The following is a 26,883-nucleotide window of genomic DNA, read 5'->3' as shown; positions in this document are numbered from 1 at the left end:
AAAGAATATAATTTAATGGAATTAATGTTGAATTCAATTTGTTAAAGGTCTGCATCTAATAGTATTTAGGCCAGCAGAGAAGGCCTTGCTTGCCCTGTTGGCTCATCACTCCTATTAATAAACTCTACCAATTATTATTATTAGATTATATTTTAAATTAACATGAGATTTAGAAGTCCCAAAACCAATTTTCCTGTTCTCGACCTTAGTGCACCGGAGCTCTTGTATTCAAAATCCAGTGCTGAATTCAGGAATACTTGCTTGAGTGCTAGTTTTTCCCTCCACTTAAGAAATGAGTGGACATTATTGATCTGGAGGGCCAACCTAGCGTGTTTTAAAGCAGAGAAAATGGTGGTGATAGTGAAATGACATGACCTGACATGAATGTGGATGGGACAGTTCTAATAGTGTTCAAGAGAGAGCTTCAAACAGTCCTGAGAAATCTCCGTTCCGACCACATTTGCACTGGTTACTGCAGCGCAGAGCAGACACATGCACCTGTTGCTTTTTGAAGGATCATCGGGGATTCAGTAAGAGTCCAAGTCATGTATGTATGTGCATTTTTGTGGGACAGTGTGGATGGTATGCACGGGGAAGTATGAAACAGTCTGAGAACTGTCTGTGCTCGCACCACATTTGCACAGGCTCTTGTAGAAACATGCACCTGTTGGTCTTTGAAAGGTCATGGGGGAATCTCCAAACAGTGAGAGTAAGACAGCATAAGAATAATCATGCATACTAAACATAAGGAACGTAAGTTATACAGAGGTCAGCGATAAAAAATATTATGATGATATTCTTGGACTGGGTTAAAACTGACCCATATGTGTGCACCAAAAATAAACAATGTGTAAGTAATTTGAATTATTATTGTATGAGCTAAGACTTAACCGAGCGCATTTCTATGCGTTATTCAAATTTATATTTGGAAGTCATTTGGAACTTATTTGGAAGTCAAACAATTTATTTTATTTTGAAATAATTAACCGGAAACGGCAAGCTGTGACTGTGGTACGCTTGTGACAGGCGCGCGCGCGCTGTCAGCAGCACAGTGAGTACACGGCTTCAGAGCCGGCAGAGAAAAAGAATGTGAACAAGGTGGCTTTGTGTTTTGACTATTGTCCGTTTCTACGCCGAAAAAAAAACACACGCAGAGAAAATAGGAATATGCTTGTTTTTTCGTATTTTATTCTATTTTTGTAAGCCTTCTTTTTCCCGTTTTCTCAAAGATGGACTGAAAGCGACATTGCGAAGAATGAGTGAGTGAGGACGGAGCATCATTTACCTTCACCGGAAATTCATTCTTGGTGACAGCATTTGGAAACACTACTCTGAGTGTATGGGAGTATTTTTCAACGAAACGACCTTGTTTTGGTGAATAACACCTTGGACATCATGAGCTCTAATGGTAAGTCCGTCAATTCGTATACAGGTGAGAGCAGTGGGGGGAGCTACTGTAGATCAACTGTGGCCCATGTGATCGTTGTAGTTCCACCTGAACAGTCGTGTGTGAGGCAATAAAATAATCATATCTTTAATTTGCTTAAAATGATCCTTGATTTCACTACGTTGTATTGAAGTGCCAATTTGTCTGACTGATTGTGTTGAAAAGTGTTCCCAGTATTTTGGCCCATGTGGCTATTACGATAAAATTGGATGAATCATATGGCACGGTCAGTCACAAGTTCAGATTTTTATTTTTATTTTTTTGGTGATGGTGATGGGAGGACCGGGGGGTGGTGTCTGCCTCCAGTTGTCTCATTTCTTTTCTTCCTCATTCTAGTTACTATTCACACCCATAACATTGACTCATACTATAACTCCTCACAGCCTGTCATATACTCATGCAGCGTAAATGGATACTTGTTGAGTTGTATATTTAAAAGGAGCACTTTCACAGATATTCAACCCCCCACAGACTTTCAGCTGTTTCCCCCACTTTTAGTTCACCTGTCACTTTGCCATTATGCGACTATTGGAGGAGCAGGAAGCGCTTTCCGTTTTCTGTGCAGTCTGCTGCTGGTCTCGTGGACTTCATGTGATTGTGATTCGGAGCATGACGAAGATGCCCGGAGCCCCCTGTTGTACTTATCTTAGACTAACCCCGGGGCTGCCGTGATGTTAAGCTGACCTCGTATCAGCTGACTGTGACCCTGATCCCCTGTCAGCTGAATCAGGGCTTTTCTCCCGCAGGGCTGGCAACTCAGTGGATGTTGTTGTTCATTTGTACAAGTTGTCCCTTGTTAATTCACGAGGAAGACATCTTAGATTTGTCAGGGGAAACTTAAAAACATCTCAGCTGCAGAAGTTCGAAAATGCCAAGTGTGGTCCCTTCCAGTCCTGCTTCCACCTCCCATCATGTCAAATCAGTAGAAGCTAGTATTACTGCATCAATCATACTGTACACTAGTCTGTCATTGTAAAAACCTCTGTCATTCATCCAGTGCGCCTAACTCTCATGGCGGCGTGTCTTGCCTGCCTGCAAGCTCCCTTGTAATGTGTGCTTCAAATACCACTGTTTACTTGCATGTCGATCTAGTTCGAGTCACAAACGACAAAACGTTCATGCTACATCTTGGGGTACAACAATGAGTTTTCCAGGTTGTCCCCGACAGGTTTTACATCTTGGAAACCTGGAAAAACTGCAAACTGTTGTTCCAAATTGGATTTATGGGGTACATTACTTTGGACTGACTGCAGACTATTGCTCAATCTGCATTTGTGAATTTTAAAATAAAAGCCCTTGTTGGGGTAAGCCTCCAGCTTACCATGCTGAAAATGCTTCAAATTGAAACACTTTAGGCATGGGATGAGATTTGGCAAAATTTGACCAGATGAACTCTGAGGAAAATTAGCAATCGATTTAGAAATTAATTAATACTTCTGGAATTTCTGGGATGTAAAAATCTCTATCTGAATGTTCTCAACCCCTCCTTTCAAAGGCACTGTTGAGCACAATAATGCTAATAATGCTTTGTTGTTGCCAAGTGGAGACCTATGTGGATGAAGTGCAACTTCCCACAACTGGTGTCATGTCGCATTCAACAAACGCAAATGTCAAGGCTAGGTTTACACTGCAGGCAAATGCGACACAGATCGGATTGCTTTGCCCATATGCGACCTGTATCAGTTTTTTTTATGACAGTCTGAACGGCTCAAATCTGATTATTTCAAATTCGACCTGGGTTGCTTTCATATGTGGTCCTAAATCGGATAAGTATCCGATTTTTTTTCAATGCGGCCGCGGTCTGAACGGCCAGGTCGCATATATCAGACATTGCCGTCATCCGGAGCCCAAAACGCTCTCCGCGGAGGCAGAGGGAAAGTGCAGGCAACAGGGCGATTGAATTTGCAAAGTTATTTTGAGTAACACTATTAACTTTATAAGTGACTTTTTACTTTAATCCCACTTGAAACATAAAGCATAAAGTGAACATTTATGGTGATAGTAGCCACGGTTCAGATAGATACATCAGATAGATAGATACTATTTATTTCTACCTCCTACTAATCGCTTCACTGTATAAATGGCCCGACACGTTTGACCGCATTTACTTCCGCAAACACAACGTCGGGAGTGACGTCGTCCCTTCTTCTGCGCATGCGGGCCACTTTCGGGCACATATGTTCACGCACGAAAGAGAACGAGGTCACACTTATAATGCAATATGACACAATATTTCACCAAAAAAAATTTGATTTAAAAAAAAAAATCTGAATTGAGAATGAAGACCCGCGGTGTGAATCCTGTCATACTAGAGTAGCTTCTGTTTGCAGGAGCAGAACAGAGGATGTGAAGGAAAAACGCAAGTGACCATAAAGAAAGTAAAAATCATTTTTACTCATGGAGGTGGCACGTCATACACTGCACTGTTCATATATCGACACATCCCCAATCATAAGTACATCCACAGCAATACCGCGTCAACAACTTAATTTAGTAATCCAGTATGTGTTTCTTATAAGCAGCAAACACTGTTAGCCAATACTAATCTTTGCATCCAACAAAACTCAATGCAGATTTTGCAATATTTGTAGGTTTGTCTGTGTAGTGTTTCAGACAGTGTAGTCCATTAGCCAGACTTGAGCATTTAGCTTGAAATTGGCTCTGGATCTTCAGCCAAGTCTAGCTGATCATGTCATTGGTGAAAAAATAAACTTGGTGTTGGAGGGGTCTTTTTGTAAATTAGTCTCAATGCTAAGTAACAGTAGGGCAGAAGTGCTTCTCGACACAGAAAAATGTTCAGAGCTCGGCAGATAAAAATGATTTATTTTCTCTTCACACTTGATGGGTGGGCAGGCACTCCAGAAACCAAAATATTTGTATAAGAATCAATAATATGTTCTATGTGGCCCCACTAGACTAAAAATGGTATTCTTAATATTGCATTTGTGGAGTATGAGTTAAGCAGCAAAATCCACCCTGTTTTGTCCATCCCAGAGGGTGGCCATTTTGCCCCTTGCTGTCAACTGAAAAGGACATCACAGTTGCTCAGGAAATGACCAATCACCCTCTTCACCTAAATAATCACCCATCTGTACTCTCAGTCATAATTCAAGTAGTAGTTTTAGTAAGAGTATAGCAGTGTGGTTGAGTGTATGTGTGTGTCTGTGTGTTTGTGGAAGTGAGGAAGGGGATATAGTAGGGCAGTGGTCCCCAAACCTTTTTCTGCCACGGACTGATTCGACTGATATTTTGTAGACTGGCAACCGTCTCTTACATTTCTGCTGTGGTGATAACATACGGTTGAGTAACTTATGCTCCGCTACATTACGTTTTTAAAAATGTATTTATTTAAAAAAAAACATATCTCTGTGACCTTGTACCGGGTCCGCACACCAGTACCGGGCCGCGGACCGGTGCTTGCGGGCCAATGTAGTAGGGGGCCTGTGCCCAGTAGAGTTTTACGCCTAGCAACGCTACTGAGTACGCTTATCGATTACTTAATTGATATTCATTTATATTCCTCTCGCTAACGTCTGTGTCTCAAAGATGGTGATGAAATAAAAGTTTTGAGTTTCACTCTGAAAAGACACTGTATGTGGGGCACGGCAGTCCCTCCCCGTCACCAAAGTTCCTGAACCCATAGAAATAAATTTCCCACATTCTAAACACACAATGATCTTCTTAAGGTTTAACATGGAGGGGGCTCGTGACATGGGAAGCAGTGCATGTAGTCTGGATGTGAAAGGCTGAAGAATGAGCACACACACTGTAAACCAACGTCAATAACACGGCAACGTGGGGTTTATTGCTGGCTGAACGCTCGAGGTGTGTCAGCGCTGTCACAGCAGGCAGATGGTGGTGGCACATGCTTACCGAACATGCATCTGTTAGCATGAATGCATCTAAGTTGAGCGAAGGACAGATCCTCTCCTTCAGTCAGTCAACATGTGTTCCCCTGTTCCCGTCGGCTCTCTTCTGGCTCGTACATGAATGGGCCTGTTAAGCCAAAGCGAGTGCATTTTCCGCTGCGTTGGGCGTGATGGACCAGAGGCCATCCTCGTGCACACAAGTATTACACACAGCGCTGCCTGTCTGTCTTCATCTATTGATATATATATATATATATATATATATATATATATATATATATACACACATATATATATACACATATATACTGCGATTGGTAGGCAATCTCTTCAGGGTGTAGGCAACAACCAATCATGGCACAGCTTTAGAAAACAGGTGAGCTGTAATTGGTCGTTACCTGAGCTCTGAGCAACTGTAATGTAATTTTCAGTTGACAGAAAGTGACAAAATGGCCGCCACCTGAGATGGTTAAAAATGGTTGGATGTTGCTGCTTAACTCAACATATTATTGCAAAGACTTTTTGGGGGTTGACTTTCCCTTTAAATAAAGAAATCCATGTTGTATCATCATAATTTTAGATTTAAGTAAATAAATATAGCCATTACTCAGTGTAGTTCCTACTCTTAAAAAATGTATTAATACTGCAGGAAGTTTATTCCATGTCATATTTTGTTCGGTTACTGTATAGTTTTGTTAGTTGTAGCCAGTGTTTAACTTTGAATATTAATTAGTACTGAAGGGAATATAAAATGTAACTTTGATGGGGCCCTCTTAATAGAATACTGTGTTCCATAGGTAAGTGAAACAATTGTGTGATGTTTCCCCTTTTCTCCATGACCTTGGCCGCTGGTAAGATTGAGTGATCATTCACATTGTCAGTGGTGGTGTAACCTTTTGCTCTCCTGTGGCACTGTAGCAGCATGTTAGTAGTGATACTGACTGGGCAGTCATCGCTTTGATGAATGCTCACCTCCAAGGTCTTGGCTCAGTTCAAGGATGGGTGGTGTGAGGCTGGAGAGCAAAGATCTGATCATTTGCCACTGTAGACCATGGCCTTATTGTGAACAATTCACTATTACAAAGACTACTTATTCTCAAAGATACCTGCTTTGTTGAATGAACCCAAGTGAGCAGTGTGTGCTCCAAATGAGATTGGATTCACGGCGTTGGCAAAAGCGTTGGCATATTTTGTTGAAGATTGATCATGTGACTGTCTGAATACCTTCTTTTAGCATCAAGTTTGAATTGAAACTGAATAAAGATGTGGAACAGGAGAGACAGCAAATGTTAGTCAGGATGCTTTAATCATTAGACGGATTAAAGGAACGGCAAGAGGTGTGGTAACCTTTGTGTAACCAAAATCCCAAACTGGTTTTGTGACATTTTGCAAAAGGTTTTAACTACACGACACCAGCGTCCTATCCTTTCTAACAGGGCTCCATCCAGTCTACTTTACTCAAATATTATCAATGAATATGCCCCAATGATCACCTTCTGTTTAGCGTAAAATATCAGATTCGCAAAATGTCTTGAACCAGCACATTGCATGATAATAATGTATCTCTATATACAGTGTTATGCCTGGGTTTAGCAGTTTACATGCATATATTAACATTAAATGCACGTCTGCCACAAATTCATGCCACAAGGTTGTCACATTGCTTTTCTTTAGTGATTGTTATCTCTTTATTCCTCATCACCAACAATATCCCAGCATCCCTTGCAGCCGTGCTCCAAGCATACTCTTTGCCATGGCTGTCAGGTCAGAGGCAGAAATAGTAGCAGACTCTTGGTCTCTGGGGATGCTGTCTGCCTCACTGACCCTGGCCCTGTTCTTATCACCTGTCAACTCGAGGCGGGATTCTCCTCGGGCACTTGCCAATGATTTAGTCTGGGATTACACCTGTTGCTTGGCGGCTATCGTTAGAAGAATGACTCACCACATCTTCATGGGAAAGGATGGAGGGCTTGAATGGGCTGAATGAGAATGAATCCACTTACATAATTGGATAGAATGTCGTAATTCTTAAGTTCCTGAGCTGATTGTGTATGCGGTTTCTCTGTTTCGGTACAGCACATTGTCTTTCATACAATACAATAGAGCTGTGCGATATGATGATGTGCGTACAGTGAATCGCAAAGACGATAGAAATGTTTCTATCATGTCACTTTTCTACTATCATGTCTAACGTCACCTGAAGCAAACTGCAAGTAAAGGCCTAGATAGACCAATCCGATGTTGGCCAACTGTGACAGACGCTTTACCCCATGTGGCGTCCGGCTGGCTACGCTGAAAACATACACCGCAACGACAGACAGCGACGCTGACCATTAAAGTACCTTTTGCGCATGTGTGAGATGTAATACCCTTCCATACCATCGGCAGCGGTAGTCACTATTTCTCATGGTTAGAAAAATCCAATTGGAAAGCTATTGACCGGGGGCGGATTATAAAAACGTAAACAAGCATTCAGCTATATCATTCGCTCCCGATGAACTCCCACGCGAAGTAAACCCTCACGTTCTTGACACAGTATCGTGAAATACTTAATTTGTCAACACTTGCTCTTGTACTTGTAAGAAGATTAAGGTAGCAAAGGCTTGCTTCGCTGTTTATCCGCGTTTGTCATTTCCCGTTTGCGCGCCGAGCGCTGATTTGCTAGCCAACAGCCAATCAGAGTGACCAAATGTCACGACTCACTACGCCGATTCAACATGCTGAAACGCCCACCAGATGCTTCCTGACGGGTTACGACGCTACGATGGTGGTTACTACACCAATCAGACGCCACCACGCTCCTCGACCTCTGACGTTGGATTGGTGTATATAGGCCTTAATACAAACAGCAGAGGAAGCTTGATTTGGTGCGTAAAAAAGTTTCACTTACCGTTCACATGCTTCACAACTGCCACCAGGTGGCAGACTGAACAACAATATAGGGAAGTGAATCATAACACATAGTCATCATACATTACAAACGTACGGTTACAAACGTACAGTGCAAAATTAAATCTAACAGTCAATGAAAATTAATAAATAACGATGTGTGTGAAATGAATACTACTACTTTGGGAAAGAATAAACTAACAACAACAAATTATTATTTGCACAGAAAATAAAAAAGAAAGCCCCTCACTGCATGCTGGGTACGCATAGCAGTTTGCATTTTGAGCGTCGACATCACAAAGAATAACAAAACTGAGAGTCACCGATTTTTACGTTTTTCCGATATATGAACGGCAGAGAACGTCCTAAAATGCTTCTCTGGGCTATTTAAATTACCTACATGCGGGTACTGCGTGATACTGACTCCACAGCAGCTAGCTAGCATTGAGCTTCAGCTGGCTTGCTAGTGGGCCTAATTAGGTCACGCAGTTGCTCATTTAAGTCAGTAATCATAGCCTCCATGGAATCGAATAACCTACACTTCTTACAAGTATTCTCGCGAAAGGATTACAAGGAGTAATTAACAGAGGGAAGGACGGAGAAGCCGTGCTAATTGCTAAGCTAGCTAATGTTATCGTGATTCATTCAAGACCGGAATTAAGTGCTTGGGTGATTGAGTACAGTTTTGACGAAGTCTCGCTGGAACCGCATTCAGGCGGGGCGTATCCATCTTTGAAAAATAAAATAGAAGGCAATTTAATAAGTGTCTGGAGAGAAAATTACACAAAAATAATGCTACACTCAGCTAAACAGGAAAGGATTTGTTAGGGCGTCCGGGTTATGGTTACGTTGGCCAGGTAGAGTGGCCTAGAAGATTAAAAGTATATTAATATTGAAGATCAGAAAATGGGTGTATATAGTACATTCAATACATATAATATTACAAATGTTATTTGTTTCCACAATTCTACAGTTTTTGATTTTGACTTTTGAGATCTGTACAATATTTTCTTAAAGTTACCTGATAGTAGAGCTCATCTTTTTATTTTTATTTTTTCATTTTTAATCAATTTCTGTCAGATATTTTAATGCTATTTATTTGGGTTGATATCTACATTTGTGTAAAAGTGTGTAGGCTACTTTGCTTCTGTTTACATTTGATAGTAAAGTGCCAGCACTGCTGGATGCAGGGTTTCCCCCAGAAAACTAGCTAAGCCTGGTGTCGAGAAGCCAACCGGCTTCATAATGGAGACTGGATTTCATTTTAGTTAGTGTACTGTATTTATTTCTCGATAAAAAAAAAAAATTGGATTGATATATTTACCCAGAAACTATCATAATAAACAATAACATTTTTATGTGTTGTTTTTTAAATGCCACTGTTATACTGATGAAGAAGGAAAGAAAAGAAAAGCCTAGCAGCCTGCCAGGCCTATTAAGCACTGGGGGAAACCCTGCTGGATTCATTTCTCATTTGATACAGGTCATTTAATGTCATTTCAAAATAAAGTGAGAAACTTTACGCAGTCATAGTGTGTCGTATAATTTTCTATAATCGTGGTATATCATTATCATGATAATACGTATCATATCATGGTAATTATCAACGATACGTAAAATGGCCTACATCGTAGAATCATATCATAGAAGATGTTTTCTAGATTGCCCAGCACTACTATAAAAGTCAAGCAACCATTTCTTTCATTTAATTAACTAAGCTAAATCAGGCACATTAGGATAAATCTTTCCAACTGAACCAGCCCACCAATGACGGCTTCAATTTTTTGGTCGAAACTTTTCCTGGGTGTTGAGATATTCCAGACTTGACAGTTTGTATTGGCACCATTTCAGAAGGTCAATATTTTGAATAAATCTGTGTGAATCAAGTAGGATTTGAGTTTTGTTCCAAATAACGCCCTTTCTCACCTGATGGTATCACTGTTGTTCCTTCTGGTTTACAGCACTCTCCCTCTCTCTCTCGCTCTCTCTCCCTCTCTTCCTTCCTTACACATATAAACACATTTACAAGGAAGCGTCATTATTCATTCTAGTGGCTAAGTACTTATCTGATGGAGTAGTGGGTTCCGTTGGTGCAACCAGCATTGTGAGGGGAACAATGAATTAACAGTGACTTGAGTGTGGGAGACAGAGAGTAGGACGTAATCAAGCTTGCATATTTCCAATGCCCACTCTCCAGATATGAACAGGGAGGCAAATATCTACAGTCATACATACATTCTGCCTCCGTTCCATGAGTATAGAGATGCAAGTCATATAAATGCACATAGCATCATTCAGCTCACAGCACTCAGGATGTGAGGCATGCAAGGCTCTTAGACATTTTAAGTACTGCGAGTCCTTTGAGAATCCTCCACTGAAATGGAATCAGTAGCTCGAACACGTTAGCCCATGTGCTGCCACCACTGAAGCAGCAAAGTCCTTCAGTCAGCTATTTAGGTGACGAGCAAGGCCAGCTGGTTACCCTGCCATTATACCTCTCCACCAATGTAGGACCACTCGGATGCTCCTTGAGGAAGATGAAGAGCTAAATGAGCAAGCATGACTGCAGCTGTTGATTCACGTGCTTTTTTAGGATGTCTGGGTGTCTTGTGAATACAATTGGAGTCTTTTAATATCAGAGATGGGAAATGTAGGTCCAGAAAGTAAAAACCCTGCCACAATTTGGCTTTTACCAGAGGTGCTTCTACTCAACCAGCAGTTAAAGAGCTCAGTTGATTAGAAGCACCCGTGCGTGTTGTGCACACACATATATATATATATATATATATATATATATATATATATACACTGTATATACTGACGGAAGCGCCTTTTGTTGCCGATTGCCGAATGACGGGACACCTTTTAAAATAGACTGAGTGACGAATGACGGAAGTGGGTTTTCATCCGTCATCACTAACCACGTCCGTCAGTGACGGTCCAACACTCCGTCACAGACGGTCCAATAGTCCGTCACTGACAGACTCTTAATCCGTCACTAGTGGACGCCCGTTTTCTGACGTGTTTGTGGGGACCGACCGTCAGAGCTCTGATCGACTTAAATGACGGACTGACTGACGGATTGACGGACTGACGATTAAAATTCAATTTGTCACGAAAAAAGATGGCCTGACGAATGACGGACGGGTACACTGGCCACTGGCGGACCAGCAAAATATTGTAAAATACCCACCTCTGCTGTTCCTTGTACTTTAAGTCAATGTACCATTGAAATGCCTTTGAAAGGTTCCCGCTTACAGAATTAGTTTTTTTCAGGTTTTAAAATCAATATTTTTCCATGAAATTATCAAAATAAATAGATAGACAATACAGTGGATGCTGTGGACCAGACCAGGCCCGACTGTGAATAGAGAAAATCTGTATATTCAATAATCGGGGTTAAAACGCTAATAAGAACCTCAAATATGCGGGGGTCCACCAATGTAATCTGTTACAGAGGCCAGCTATTGCTATATTATATCTAACAACTATTTATTTGAACTTGATCATTACCTTTAAAACTATAATTTTGGTCTAGTAAAAAAAAACAACAACAAAAAAAACACACAAGACTTAATCAGCTGTAATGTTTAGACACTGTGTCCTCTATCTGTCCACCACAGCGTATCACCAAGGCTCAATTGGAGGTGGGCCAAGTGTTGGGCCAATTCGGTGTCAACGGTGTCGGGAAGTGTGCAAAGGAGAGGTGGTTCGAGTTCAAGAGACCCACTTTCATGTCAAGTGCTTCACCTGCACAGGTAAGACTTGATCCATATCAACTACGAGTTATGAATTGTGCATCAATTGTTGCAGTGCCTACTTTAAGGCAGAGACCATAAACAAGCACTGAGTCACATCCTTACTATTTCTGCAAACAACCTGCATTGACTGCTTAGAATAGTGGATCTTCTTGCTAATCCATCTTTGTCCCCATGCTGAGTGCTACTATTAGCCCACAGTGAGGATTGGAGCGGATCAGAGTTGCCTTGCAGGGGACTTAGACTCCTGCTAAGGTACTGTAGCTTGTAATAGTCCAGTCATCTCATGAGGGACTTCCCCTGTTGTACACTGCTGTCTAATGACATTGTTTGCCAGCTTTTTCCGTGCTACCTGTGAGGAAAATCCCTACAATAGAGATTTTGCAGTGGCATGCACGTCAGGGAGACTCTTAAATTGCATTTAAAGGATATGTTTAATAATCGCTATTGTAGGTTATCTATGTCCTGTGTGGAGAAAGTCCACATTATCGCTTAGTACCACAGGTCATGATCAGTGGAATAACATGTAAGTATTTCAATACCGTTCATTTGTCCTGTGCACTTCACAAATCAAACATAAATGCAAAAAGAGTTGCAAAAAGCCATGGCGAGTTTATAAATTGATGCACTATCCAAACCTGCTAACATATTCTGGATGAGATAGTTGTATATACAGTGGGTATAAAAAAGTCTACACACCAATGTTCAAGTGCCAGTGTTTTCTGATATAAGAAAATAACATCAAGGTAAATCATTCAAAACTTTTTCTACCATTAATGTGGTGTATAACCTTGAAAGCTTTATTGACATTTTGAAAATCTTTTCGAGAGGGGAAGTAGAAATGCCAAATGTGATCATATGGTTGCAGAAGTAAGCACACCCTCTTAATAACTGGGACGTGACCGTGTTCAGAATTAACCACTCAATTCCAAATTCATGTTAAACAGGAGTCAGAAACCTGCCACAATTAGTGCATCTTACTATCTCGATCCCACTTTGCTTTCCAGCAGAAGCCTCAACGTTTTGTGCATACAGTTAATGCTATTTGAAACTTTTCAGAATTCCCTCCACATTGTCTAAAACCCCAGTTCCAGCAAAAAAAAAAAAAAAATCTGAAGCAGAATGCTGCTACCACCATGCTTCATTGTAGATACCTGTACTTTTGGTGAGGAGGAGTGCTGTGATCGTACCAATCATAAATGTTGAAACTGTTCATAAACGGCAAACTTTTTGATAAATGCTTGTTATTGTGAGGTAGATTGACTTGAATTAAGAATGTCAAAATTCTTACTCTGTAAATTCTATATTTGGATCCGATTTACAGCTACACTAGTGGGTTCTTTGAAATTAAACATTTCTGGTGCCAGCTTGAGGCAGACAAACCTTGATTGCACTAATCCTAGTAATTACAATTGTTCACATAAAACTCTAGAACATTACCATTCCTCTTGTTTTTTGTGGATGCTGCATTTTTTTGCTACGCTGCTCACTATTGATGTATGATAGAAAGTAGAAAATGCAGGATGTGGATTGCCTGTTCAATGACAAGGTAACAGAATGTCTTATCTGCAGAAGGGCTCAGGATCGCTTTCAAACATGACATTGATTTATGGCACACTTACAAAAATTGGTGCACCTCTGGAAAAGGACTTATGAGAGTCTAGTTTGTGTGCAGGAGCAAATTAGAAATCAAAGAACCAAGAAACGTTATTTGTCATGGTGCTGCGCAGCCTGAAGACAGTATGCTTGGTTAGGAATAGTGCTGCCTCAAAACCAAGAGTCCCTTTTGCAAATAATTTGACGTAAATCAGTTAGAATACGGGAATTGCAGAGTAAAGATACCTTTAGCAAGTATGTCACAATCCTTAAATTTAAAAGGAAACCATGATCCATAATATCTTTAAGCATAAGGTGTAAGCATACATAAAAATGAAAGAATTAAAATGAGTGACTACAAAAAATACACCTTTCAATTCAATACAAAGATGATTTGTTGAGTTTTCAGGAACAAGATTAAATGACTCACCCCACAGTAGTTTTTTTTGTACTTCCAACACATAAACTGCTAATGTTAAACATATTCAGCATAAAAAATATGCATCTGCCATATACAATATTAGTACACAGTCATCATCGTATGTTGTACGTGTATGTTAAATATTGTAAAAGTAGAAACCAGGAAGTAGGCTTCCCAAACCAGTATGGGAAGAAGTCAGATAGTAACCTGTTATCAATTCATTGCCTTTAGCCACATGATTTTGATCTGTGTGCATCAATTAGAATGAATTATTAATCAAGTGCAAAGAAAATATATTCTCATCTAAGAAGGGCTTTGCTTCCTGCTTGCTTAGTGTGTAGACGCCAGCTGCTCAGCTCCTGCTTTGCTTGCATCCTTTTTGCTGATAACTGCTTTGTTTTTTCTTTCTCTGGACCTCTCCTGCATACTTTTTGTATTGGTGTGGCATATTGGTATATTACGTTTTCTTTTTTAATACAGCTGGCAGGGGCCATTTATTTCAACATTTGTCGTTGCATCCTCAAGATAACGTCAGCATGGTTTGCTACTTAGCACAAGACTGCTAGTAGCAACAAGGCTTGAAACAAGATGCCTTCCGTCTCCACAGAAGCCTACCACAAACCTCAGAAGATGGCAGTGCTGGAGGCAAAACTGCCTTGCCTCGAAGTGTTTGTGGAGGTGAATGGGAAATCAGGCAACGAGACTACGCTACCAGTGTCTCCCAACAGTGTACACGAGCATGCTAACAGACAGCTAGCTCCACCAGCCCTCCCTGGAATATCTTATTGGAGCAAAGCCAAACGTGAAGAGTTTTCGCCCAACATCCAGACCTGACCGCGAACACATTGTTCTCATGCAAGAAGTCGCATCAACACCAAGAAATCAGTCTTGGACTTTGGCACCGGCAAGTTTTTCTTGGGGGAAGAAATTTGGGGAGAGGAAACCCTCTTATGGACAACCAAAACAAAACACGTGATTGAACTGAAAAACAGTTTTGCCCTACTGTAATCTGACCAGCAAGCTTCACAGCACCAATGAAAAATATGAAAGCCAACCCTCTCACCATGTGAGATCAGCTACTGGGCCACAAACACTGATAATAGGCAACAAAGCCTTATTTAGCGTCAAACAGCTATGCAGCAGAAAGCAAACAAAGGTTCTGCGTTTTGCTAATGACATGGTTTCTGATATTTCTGAAAAGGTCAAGATGATCGCTGCAAAGCATTCGACTGTCAGATCGGTTATAATTCACACAGGAGCATTTGATGTGTTGAAAAAACAGGCAATACTGAAGCAAGACTTTGTTGACCTACAAAAAATGTGACCTCTGAACGCAGAGGTATTTTTAAGATGGACTTTTCCTACTGTCCGGCAAGGGGATGAGCGCTTCAGCCGGATAATGTCACTGTCAAGATGGCTGAGAAGCATCTGTGCTTTTCATTCTGCAAATTATATTGAATTTTTTTTCCATTTTTTGGGAATGCCATCATCTTTTCCAACACAATGTCATGTATCTTAATAAGCAGGGGCTTAAATAACTAATTGCCAGCATTGTCCAAAGTGTGCATCACAGGGCACCACGTTCCCAAAAGAATGTCCATGTTTATCCGCAACAACAAATAAGACACGGTTCTGGCTTGATTCCGAAGCACACATTGAAACTCAATCGCCCACCCCCTTCCCTCCAGAACAGAGGTTTTTTCCTTGTGGGCCCAAACTTCTGGGTCACATCCACCTCTGGATTCAGCCCAAACTTTGGAGCCATCTTCACATTGCCAAACACCACCACCGGACTCAGCCCTGGACTGTACATCGCCCCCAAACGACGACTCATCCCTGACTGCACAAAACCCATTGTCTATGAACGACTCCCTCCCAGATTTCACCGACAAGATGAACAAGCTTGTCGATAATGGACTATAATAACTGTCACCACTTCCATCCCCCATGTTCACACCTCTTACTCTTGATCACCAAACGCCCGTCCCCACCCCAAGACTCACCAAACAGTTACCTACCAAACGGCTGACTCCACCAAGACTTAGCAAATAGCCACCTACCTGCTGATCCCTCTCGTGAAAAACTTTAACTCCAGTCCGGTCTGATGTTTTGGGTCCACACTGCATATCCGCTACGAATAATGCTTATCCCCAGAATAAGTCAGAACCCAATGAAACTAGTGAAGCTTGTGGTATATATTTGAAGAAATGCTGTCAGTAATTTGTACCGACTATGACTACCTCGTCATAACTGGAGACTTTAACAATCATGCTGACAACAATTTGTTTGAAAATACCAGAGCTGGGCAGCGACTCTCCGTCCCCGGTTTCCGTCCTGCATATTCAATCGACCCACGTGGTCCCGGCCCATCCTTCGCCGGCTACAGCCAGTCGGTGTCGATTCCATGATCTTTACGTCACACGCCGGTGCCGCACAAGCACACACACCGCCAAACAAAGAAAAAATATCAAACAAAAACAACCGACAAACACACACGCACAGCATTGTCATCGGTGAAATAAAAAGAATATGGTACACATGTCATTGCATGGGACCGCAAGGTACACCACACCCTTTTATTTTTTTATTGTTTCCGTACTCGATCGTGTGTCAGGAGTGCGGCACCTGCATGTGACGTGGTATCAGTAAAGTCCGTTCTCGACACCGGTTGGCTGACCCCGACCGACTGGGACCACGTGGGTCGATTGAATATGCAGGACGGAAACCGGGGACTGGAGGGTCGCTGCCCAGCACTGAAAAATACGAAAGAACTTTATACTATACCTGATACCTTTGGTATCTCACAAAATGTAAAAGGTCCAAGACATACTCAAGGTCACGTTCTTGATCTCATTATCCCTGCAGGTATTGACATCTCATCTATTGATGTTAAAGATCTGGCTATTTCAGATCATTTCTGTGTGTTCTTTAAACTACAAATATCCCAAAAGTTCAGTCAACCATTGTATCTACAAAAAAAAGATATACTGTATAAACGAGGACGCAAGCGATATATTTATGAAATTTATGACTGCCTCATCATCTGTGAATGCAGACTGTTGGATGAACTTCTGGATGAATTTACATGGAATATCCCAAATATCCTGGATGCTGTTTCTCCTATTAAAACTAAGACCATTTCATGGCGACCTAAAATACCTTGGAGAGGAACTACAAGGGTAATGACTTTGAAATAAAAGTGGAGGAAAGTGCAGCGTAAGTGGAGAAAAACTAAACTCCAAGTTCATTTTGACCTGTACAGACATTGTCTTTGTAATTTTAACAAATAGTTTGTAGAAGCTAGACAACAAAGGACTTAAAGAATACACGCACTCTATTTTCCGTGGTCAACAAACTAACAAATCCCCCAAATCAAATAGCGTCAGAACTCCTCTCAATAGATAAATGCAATGAATTTGCCTGCTTCTCAAGTGAAAAAGTAAAATCCATCACATCAAACATCACAAACCAGCAAAATTCCAAAAATGATGCAGCACTTAATATCACCCAGGAATAATTTGATTACCATGACAGAATTTGATACAGTGGATCAAAAAACTATCACGGATTTGGTTCAGCTGTTGACTTTTTCAAAACTATTGTGAAATCTGTTCTAACTGAATTACAGTGAATAATCAACTGCTCACTTCAGTCAGGCAAGTTTCCTAAACCCCTGAAAGTAGCTGCCGTCAAGCCCCTTCTAAAAAAGAGAATGCTGTATGACTCCATGTTAGTACTGTATATTATAGACCCATCTCAAACCTTCCCTTCCTATCAAAGATTGGTGCGAATGTGTTTTTTAATCAACTCAGCAAATTCTTGAACTCAAACAGACTTTTTGATAAATTCCAATCAGGTTTCCGACCTCACCCCAATACAGAAACAGCTCCTATCAAAGTACTAAATAACATAAGATGGAACACTGACGCAGGGAAGGTGTCGGTGCTAGTCTTATTCGATCTCAGTGCAGAATTTGATACAATTGATTGTAACATACTGTTGAACAGGTTGGAAACTTGGGTGGGATTAAATGGAACAGTCCTAAAATGGTTTTGGTCTTGCTTAGAGGAAAGGAGTTACTTTGTGACCATTGGAAGTTTTGAATCACATCGAATGGCCATGACATGTGGGGTCCCTCAAGGGTCAGTCCTTGACCACTTCTGTTCAGTCTGTATATGCTACCTTTGGGTCAAATGCTTCAGAACACCAATGTTGGCTATCACAGTTATGCAGATGATCTATCAATGCCCCCAAATGACAGAAGTTCAATCAGCGTATTGTGGATGAACCAAAACCCAACCAAACAAAACAGAGGTAATTGTTTTCGACAGTAAAGAAACAAGGATTGCTGTTAGAAAACACCTGGAGTCACTGTCCTTAAAAACCAAAGACCAAGTCCGAAGTCTTGGGGTGCAGGTCTGACTCAGACCTGACTTTCAGTAATCATATCAAATCATTCACTAAAACAGCCTTTTACTAGCTGAGAAATATATCCATACTGAAGCATTCCATGCTCCAATCAGACGAGGAAAAACTCATCCATGCTTTTATTTCCAGTAGGCTTGATTATTGGAACGGTCTTCTTACTGGTTTCCCTCAAAAGAGCATCAAACAGCTGAAGCTCATTCAGAAAGCTGCAGCTCGGGTTCTGACCACAACAAAGAGATCCGAACATATTACTCCAGTCCTAAAGGCTTTACACTGGCTCCCAATTAACTGTAGAATTGATTTTGCTACTGGTCTATAAATCACTGAATGGTTTGGGTCTTGAATACATTAATGAAATGCTGATTGAATATAAACCCTATAGGGTTCTGAGATCTGCAGACTTGGGTGTAGCTCAGAGTTCAAAGTAAAACTAGTGAAGCTGCAGTAAGCTATTACGCTGCACACACATGGAATAAGCTGTCAACAGAAGTGAAGTCAACCCCTGAGTGTAAATGCTTTTAAATCCAAGTGAAAAATGTAGCGTTTTTTCTCATACCCTTGATTAAGGTCCCCTAAACAATTTTAAATCATTTTTGCTTTGATGTATTTTAGAAACCCTCTTTTATTTCTTTACTGCTTCTATTCTTTTTTCAAGTTTTCTGCTAATGTGTTTAAATCAAGGCGGCACGGTGATCGACTGGTTAGCACGTCCGCCTCACAGTTCAGAGGTCGTGGGTTCGATCCCGGGTCCGGCCTCCCTGTGTGGAGTTTGCATGTTCTCCCCGTGCCTGCGTGGGTTTTCTCCGGGCACTCCGGTTTCCTCCCACATTCCAAAAACATGCATGGTAAGTTGATTGGATACTCTAAATTGGCCCTAGGTGTGATTGTGAGTGCGGAAGTTTGTCTCTGTGTGCCCTGCGATTGGCTGGCAACCAGTTCAGAGTTTCCCCCGCCTACTGCCCAAAGACAGCTGGGATAGGCTCCAGCACGCCCCGCGACCCTTGTGAGGAGAAGCGGTACAGATAATGGATGGATGGATGTTTAAATCAACGACATTCTAGCAATATTTGTAAGCTACTTTTGTTTTCTCTACTTTGCTTTTGAATGCTGTTAACTGTTGTGTTTGTAAATGCTTGTAGGTGTTGTGTCTTTGATTGTGTGAAGCACATCGAGTTGCATTGTGTATGCAATGTGCTATGTAAATAAAATTGCCTTGCCTTGCCTTGATTTATTAAAATAATGACATTTGGTCCCCACCCACAATGGTGGATGATGAGAAACCGATCAACCAAATGTTTAAGTTGCGTAATAATAAAACAGGTTTTCATTGGTTGTTCAGATGTGTCATGTCGAGAGAGCGTGCAGATTCACACATTCATCACAATAGAAAGTTAATATTTGCCTCAAATGCGCATACTTTGGAAAGTCAGGCAGCGTCAGTATCAGTGTCAGATGTTTTGGTTGTTGGCCTGTCATTATCAAATATGTTTTAGAATTGATTAGTATATCGATTATTCCATTGATTAATAAAATAATTTGATGAAATTGTATTTTGCATTAACGTGTATTAAAAACCTTTTTTTCCTGATTACTGACACTTTTATACTTTCACAGGTTGACGTGGACGAGTAGTAATGTGCATTTGCATTTGGGATGCGATCGGTCGCCGTTTTAGACAATAGAACTGACAAAGCGAGCAATATTACCACGCTTGCCTCCCTCCTGTGACGTAGACCGCTGGGACCGAAAAATAACAAACCGAGCTCCAAAAGGGGGCGGGCCAGTTTGTCGTAACTCTAATCACAAAAAAGCCCTTAAATCACTACAGAGCCTTTTTTAGTACTGATGTTATTTTTACATGCAAAGCTATTATATAAGTGCCAATGTTAAGGTCATAAGTGTCCCTTTAAATAATGGCTCGATACCATCAATCCATTATTTAAAATAGTTTATATAATATTACAATAATTTGATAATTGATTAGTGATCGAGTAATCAATTAATTTTGACACCACTAGTGCTATGAGAGATGATGTTGGGCACCATCACTTTTCAGAATTTCTGAATTGCTTTTTGCCCCCCCTCGCATAATGTTTTTCACACCATCTGTTCATCCATTTGTTTCTGTCTGTCTTTGGGTTTGTGCTCATAAATTTGTTAGGGGTGTAGCAAAAATAGATGTGCACTACAGAGAGCATATTGTTCAAATCATCTAACACCTTGTGTAGTTTGTGTATTATAACAAAATGATGTCATTCTACAATAGATGAAAACACTGAGGGCTACTCATAGGAGACTTATAACACATGTCTTACATGTACCTGTCTCTCTCTCACACACACTCACACAAGCATACGCACACACTGGTATCGCTTGTTGTGCATGAATCCACACGTGCATTTGTGCATGCATTTGAGCGCACACATGCACTATCACTGTGGTTGTTAAGGGTTGCTGTGGCAACGGTCTGATGGGGCACCCGTGCCCTGGTTGGTGGATATTCTCAGCATCTCTATGGTGCTATTAACCAATGACAGGGCACTATTCGTGCCCCAGAGGAAAAAAAGGGGTGGTGAACACAGGAAGACAGCAGAGAAAAGAGGGGGTGGGGGTAGGGTTGTTTGTGTCGCCAAAACATTACGTCATAACTTTGGTTTAATATCAAGTAGGTTTATATTGTATTTGTCCCACTCCTCTGCCATGCCCTACTCCTATTTGCTGTAAGAGCAAACCTTCATGGATGGACGTCAAACAGCCCTCTCATGTTTCAGAGAGCTCTCCCCATCCTAGTGAGGTAATGGGGCATTACTGTGTGGCCAGACAATTCCACATCCCGGACTATAATGTGCTCTCCTATGCGGGCCTCTGCTCAGCCAGCAGTTTTTCACAGATTTTATTGTTCCGTGTCTGACTCCCCCTCACGCACACAAATGTGCTGTGTGTTCTTTTGAACTTTCTAAACTCATGCTTGTTGCTGGTACTGTCTGTTTTGTTTCGTTCTCTATGTATTTCTATAGCTGATTGTCTGAAGATGCTTCATTTAAGGTTCCATTTTGCTTCTGTGCAGTAGCTCACCTGCTTAGCCACCACTCCACCTCTTATCCTCTCCCTCTGTTTTTTTTCTTATGGTTTCACTCTAACATTCCTGCTGACTGCCACTCAAGCATGAAACCAATTTCTCATCATGGGACAGGATGACATTGCCACACTGGGTGTGTGGAGGCCAATGACAAATGCCATTTCACCAGGAGGGTGACAATCCTCTGTCAATAGATAATTGCCTTCTCGGTGTTTATGAACTTTGGAAATGGGTGTGTTGAAACATTTGATTTTGTTCTTTGGATTTTTTGTCCTCAGAGAATCATTGAGTATTACTGGATCATTGACCTTGACCAATAGTGTCCGCCTCTGTTACACTGCTGTCACTGTAAAACTATGACAAATATTTCCAGTTTTCCTTGTCCTCCTTCCCACTTTCTAGATAATCCAGTCTGATTTATGCTCAAAAGGGCTGCCTGTGCCCTTTTGTATAATAGTGACCATAGTGTCTAGACTCTAGGCAGTAATTAGACAACTGTGTTTTAAAAAAAATATTTTGCCTTTATGCAATTGTGATGTGATTGAAGTTTTGATAGTGATTAATATTTAACACCAATCCTCCATTTTAAATGACTCAAGCATCTGTAGATAAACACATACTTGTAAAACATCCATTCATCCATTTTCTATTCTGTTTGTCCTTCCTAGAGCCACGGGTGGGCTAGATCCTATCCCAGCTGACTTTGGGTGGAGTAAACAGAGCTGCCAGTTGTTACGGATTGTCCTTATTTTGTGAGGCAAATCACTGAACGCTCACTCGTTATGCCCGCAATACTGAGCGTTACGAATATTTGCAAAAATCCTCGGTCACATAATTGCACAAACAGGTTGAAAATGAGCAACTACAGTTCATAGATGTATGTTTGACAATACGCCAATTGCAGAGACGGCGTCGTTCTTTCAGTGAAAGCTGGCAGAAGAGTTCAGCATTAGCCGAAAGCTAACGACTTGAGGCTATCCCTGATAGATGAAGTGGAAGTCAATCCAAACGTATTTTTTTCCAGAATTTGTTCTATGCACGCCCACTAGTCTAAACGCGGCATTCTGATTAATATTGCGTTTGTAGAATATGAGAAATCAACCTGTTTTTACGTTTGTGGAATATAAGTTAAGCAGCAAAATGCACCCACTTTTAGCCATCTCAGCGGGCCGCCATTTTGTCACTTCTGTCAACTGAAGATGACTCATGGCTCAGCTTCAGAAAACAGGAGAGCCGTGATTGGTCGTTATCTGAGCCCTGAGCAACTTTGATGTCATCTTCATTGGACACAAGTGGCAAAATGGCCACCCTCTGAGATGGCTAAAAGTGGGTGCATTTTGCTGCTTAACTTATATTCCACAAACGTAATAGTAATCAGAATGCCGTATTTCAACTAGTGGCCCGCATAGAACATATTCATATATATATTAGTGCGGTCAATCGATTAAAAAAAAAAAATATATATATATATATATATATATATATATATATATATATATATATATATATATATATATATATATATATATATATATATATATATATATATATTTCATGCATATGGTAAAATTTGAAAGTGTATTCAGTGGGATTATGATTCAATTTGATATGGTATGGCTCAGTTCGAGAGGGTATGATGCCATTTTTGTTGTCATTTTACATACATTTGAATGAACATGGCAGTACTGTAAATGTGCCATTTCCTTTTAAGATTCCTCCAATAAAATACGATACTACCTCCTTTCAAGCATTTCATCGCGTTCACGTTTTTTGCTACACTTGTTCAAGTAGGCAGTAATCTTTCCTTTCATGGAACCTGACAACTAAATAGAACATTGAAGTACAATAAACATGACTGAAATTGTGTTTGGTTAGTCTGGTGCATTTCTCTTCAGGAGTACGCTGTACATGGAGCATATAAACATAATTATGACCATACAATCAGAATTTGAACAACATTTTCAAATGACATTCATATAAAATGCATTTCTAAACTTTTAATTGGTCTGACATATTTTCAAGGCTCTTAGAAATATTTAAAACAAGTTCATGTTTTTTTTTAGTTTTGTTGTTCTCTGTTGTTGTTAGCTTTTAGCTCCAGTGTTTCCTCATGGGGGGCCCTCCCCGTTGGGGGGGGGGGGTGGCTGCCCTTCCCGCAGGGGCCGTCATCGCAGGGGCTCCTTGGGTCCGGGTGGCCGGGGGCCTCTACACTTTGTGTGGGGTCCACCTGGGCTGATCCGGGCCAAGGGTCTCTGTGATGGCGGCACTCCCTGTGGCCCGTGGGCTGTCATTCCTCTCAGCGTGAACGAGCCCCCCTTGGGTACCCTTTCCTCATATGGTTCCTCTGTGCCTTGTCATGTTTGGCTTTCAACAACTTTTAAATAATTTATCTTTTCTTTTGATTGAAGATAATTCTATGTTTTGCTTTGAATGTTTTAAAGCACTTTGCGTTGCATTTTTATGTATGAAAAGTGCTATATAAATAAAATGTGATTGATTGATTGATTGATTGATGTCTTTTTTGACAAAGTTTATCAGGTTGTGTGCCTTGTGTGTATATGTGGGGTGTGTGTGTGTGTGTGTGTGTGTGTGTGTGTGTGTAGGTGCGAGTGCTAATGCACTGGCGGATATATATCTTTGGGTTTGTTGGGGGGGAAGGCGGGAGCGGGTCTTCCTTTTTATGTTGTGTTTTGGACATTTTTACTGGACAGCACTTTGAGTTGCATTCTTTTTGTCTGAAAAGTGCTGTATAAATACATTTGATTTGATTTTTGATTTGATCATGTAACAGTGGTCCAGCCATACTTGTTCTAACCAGCTCTCCACAACTAAAACTGAAAACTGGTCTGCTTCATGCTAAACAACAGTCACACAGAGAAATACATTACTACCATTTTAGTTATATTGACAGTGTTTTGTGGTTAAACAAAGAGGAAGTTACCGACTGGCAACATTGAGCCACGTTTGTCAACCATCGCTGGGCATGGGTGGCCAGTTCGGTAGCCAGTGAGGTGGCCGGAGAGTGGCCAGCATTGGCCACCACGTAGCTCTGCCTATGCACAAGAGAATACGAAATATAACAATGTATAATACAAAGGGGGCTAACGCTTGCCATATATCAAAATTTAAAAGCAGTGTACATTTTTACTACCCCCAGGAGCTACAATGATAGGTGGATAACAACAGCATTCTCCCCTCCTTGTTCAGGGTGCCAGTTCACAACATTGCTCTTGTAGTCACAGATTCAACTTCTGCTTGTTAGCACAACCGCCAACAGCGCAACCAGTTCCCAAGCCGTGCAAGACATTTTTCAATGCAATGGGGGCTTATGATCGCTTAAAAAAGGCGATGGAAAAAACTTTTAAATAAACCGCTTCGTGAAACAAAATCCACTCTAACAAATAGCAAAATTGTTACCGGAAGTGTTCTACAGGAAGTCGTGCACATAATTATTTCTCCATGAGAGCCCTCAGGAATAAGGTCTATAGGTGGCTGATCTGGAAGTAAGGTAAAACATGCACATAAGTGGACTACAATGGCTTGAAATACAATGTATGAATAAATATGAAGCCCAGAATTAGCATGTCAAAGACAGGGAACTCCTTGACTTGTACTGTAGGTGTGTATTTTCACAATATAATCTTATTGCAAAAGTTACACTGAGGCCACTGGTCGTTTATTTGAACATACCTAAGCCACATTTTGGCTTGTTGTGCATGTAACGAAACTGGGGGTCAATCGTAAGAGTGTAGATAGCTTATAGCGAGCCGGAGCAATGCCTATCGTAAGAGTGTAGATAGCTAATAGCGAGCCGGAGCAATGCCTGCATTGCTCCTGCTCGCCTCTAGTGGCACCACGTCAATTTTTTAGGTTATTTAGACCAGTGCTTTTCAAACAAAGCTGCAGCTCACCAGTGTGCCGCGAGATATTGTCAGATGTGCTGTGGGAAATGATCTAATTTGTGTGCCTGTGCGGTCTAGTGCCTGGCACGTAATCATGTAGTTACTACATTGTAGTACTCTTCCATACCAGCAGGTGGCAGCAGCAGGTAGCCAATTGTCTTTGTTTCGAGACAGGCGATTTAGTGACGCATGCTTATCCAAAGAGGCCCATGTTTCACACTGAGTCTTTGTGTTTATTTAATTCCTATTCTTCAATGTTAAAAAATGCTTATATAAACAATATGACTTATATTGTTGAAAAGAGCTTTTTTTGTCACAATTTCTGCCTGTGGTGTGCCGCTGGATTTTTACAATGACAGAAATGTGCCTTGACTCAAAAAAGTTTGAAAAACACTGATTTAACATACAAAAAATATTACGATATAGCCTAAATAAATGAAGAGAAAAAAATGTATACATCAAAAATAAGTGGGAGGTAAGGGAAAAATGGGACGTCTAATAGATGAGCACGTAAAGGTGGCGGGCTTTATCAAATGAAAAAGTTTGCTAGCGTTCACTACAAACTTTGTATGCATCAAATTCAGGGCCTAGTGAGCTGCAAAAGTGGTCACTTACGGTTGATCAGCGGAGTCTCACGTGAGGAGCAGGTGGAAGGACCTTCACTCATTTGCGGATGTAAAAAAAGGAAAAGGAAAAAGAAAAAGGAGGAAGCTGGAAGCAAGACCAAAAGCTTGGTTGGGTTCTCGTGGGCCTCGGACCAGTGCGGTCTCTGACATTCGTCAAGACCACCCGGGGGTGATTCTGCTAGCCTTCAAGCCAAGGGTCAATCAAAGCCGGCATGTTGCTTGAGCTTTTGCTCCTAAGAGCCGTATTTTGGCTCATCTGCGACATGGATAACCCAAATCATCAGCTTTTGCGAGTTGCCGCTGGAGGTTTCCAGGCAGACTTGGCGCGCGTGCGAGAGCAATAAAAAAATCCAGCCAAAAGATCGAAAGAGAGAGAGAGCTGAGAGAACGAGAGGGTTTTTGGGAGCGAAAGTCGAGTGGTTGGGAGCGAGAGTTTTGCCAAGAGTCAGAGAGAACCTTTTCTTGTGGAAGAAGTCGTTGGAGAGAGCCAAGAGAGTTATTGGGAGAGAGTGCACGAGTGGACAAAAGGCAAGACCTTTTTATACACTCCAGCAAGTAGTAGAGGTGCAAAGTGTCCGCCCCTCAGCTCGAGTTTCAGGTGAGACTCAATTTGTGACATTAAAGTTAGATTTGAGTCTATTGAATTGTCCTGTTTAAAACCTTTGTGCATTTCCCAATTTGTATCTTGCATCAATTTTCATGTATTAGTTAGAAACATCTAATTTTGAATGTGTCCAACGTTTAGGTGACAAAGATATGAGTTTAAACCTATATCTACACTGTTATGTCATAAACCTGACCAGGAAAATGATTATTACCATAGAGAAGCAGATTAATCAATTCAAAGTTAGCCGGATAAGCACAGTAT

The 26,883-nt window shown here is 41.1% G+C and overlaps 1 protein-coding gene across 3 annotated transcripts in view; it reads left to right on the top strand.

Moving 5' to 3' along the window:
* Nucleotides 1–1,043: 1,043 nt before the first annotated feature.
* The window catches only part of ablim3 (actin binding LIM protein family, member 3), an 82,112-nt gene continuing 56,272 nt past the window's right edge, over nt 1,044–26,883 (top strand). For 2 of the 3 annotated variants that reach the window (XM_086023845.1, XM_086023843.1), the window contains exons 1-2: nt 1,049–1,408; nt 11,829–11,963. In XM_086023845.1, coding sequence (XP_085879971.1) covers nt 1,396–1,408; nt 11,829–11,963 — 148 coding nt within the window. In that variant the 5' untranslated portion in view covers nt 1,049–1,395. Of the gene's footprint in view, nt 1,409–11,828; nt 11,964–26,883 lie in introns of all 3 variants that reach the window. The other variant, XM_086023844.1, reaches the window with a different exon arrangement.

This window comes from Filicampus tigris, chromosome 2, assembly GCF_054856515.1.
Source record: "Filicampus tigris isolate MCC_2025a chromosome 2, RoL_Ftig_1.0, whole genome shotgun sequence".
Classification (NCBI taxonomy): Eukaryota; Metazoa; Chordata; class Actinopteri; order Syngnathiformes; family Syngnathidae; genus Filicampus; species Filicampus tigris.
The sequence above is the reverse complement of the archived record's forward strand: the minus strand, read 5'-3'. Positions and strand labels throughout refer to the sequence as shown.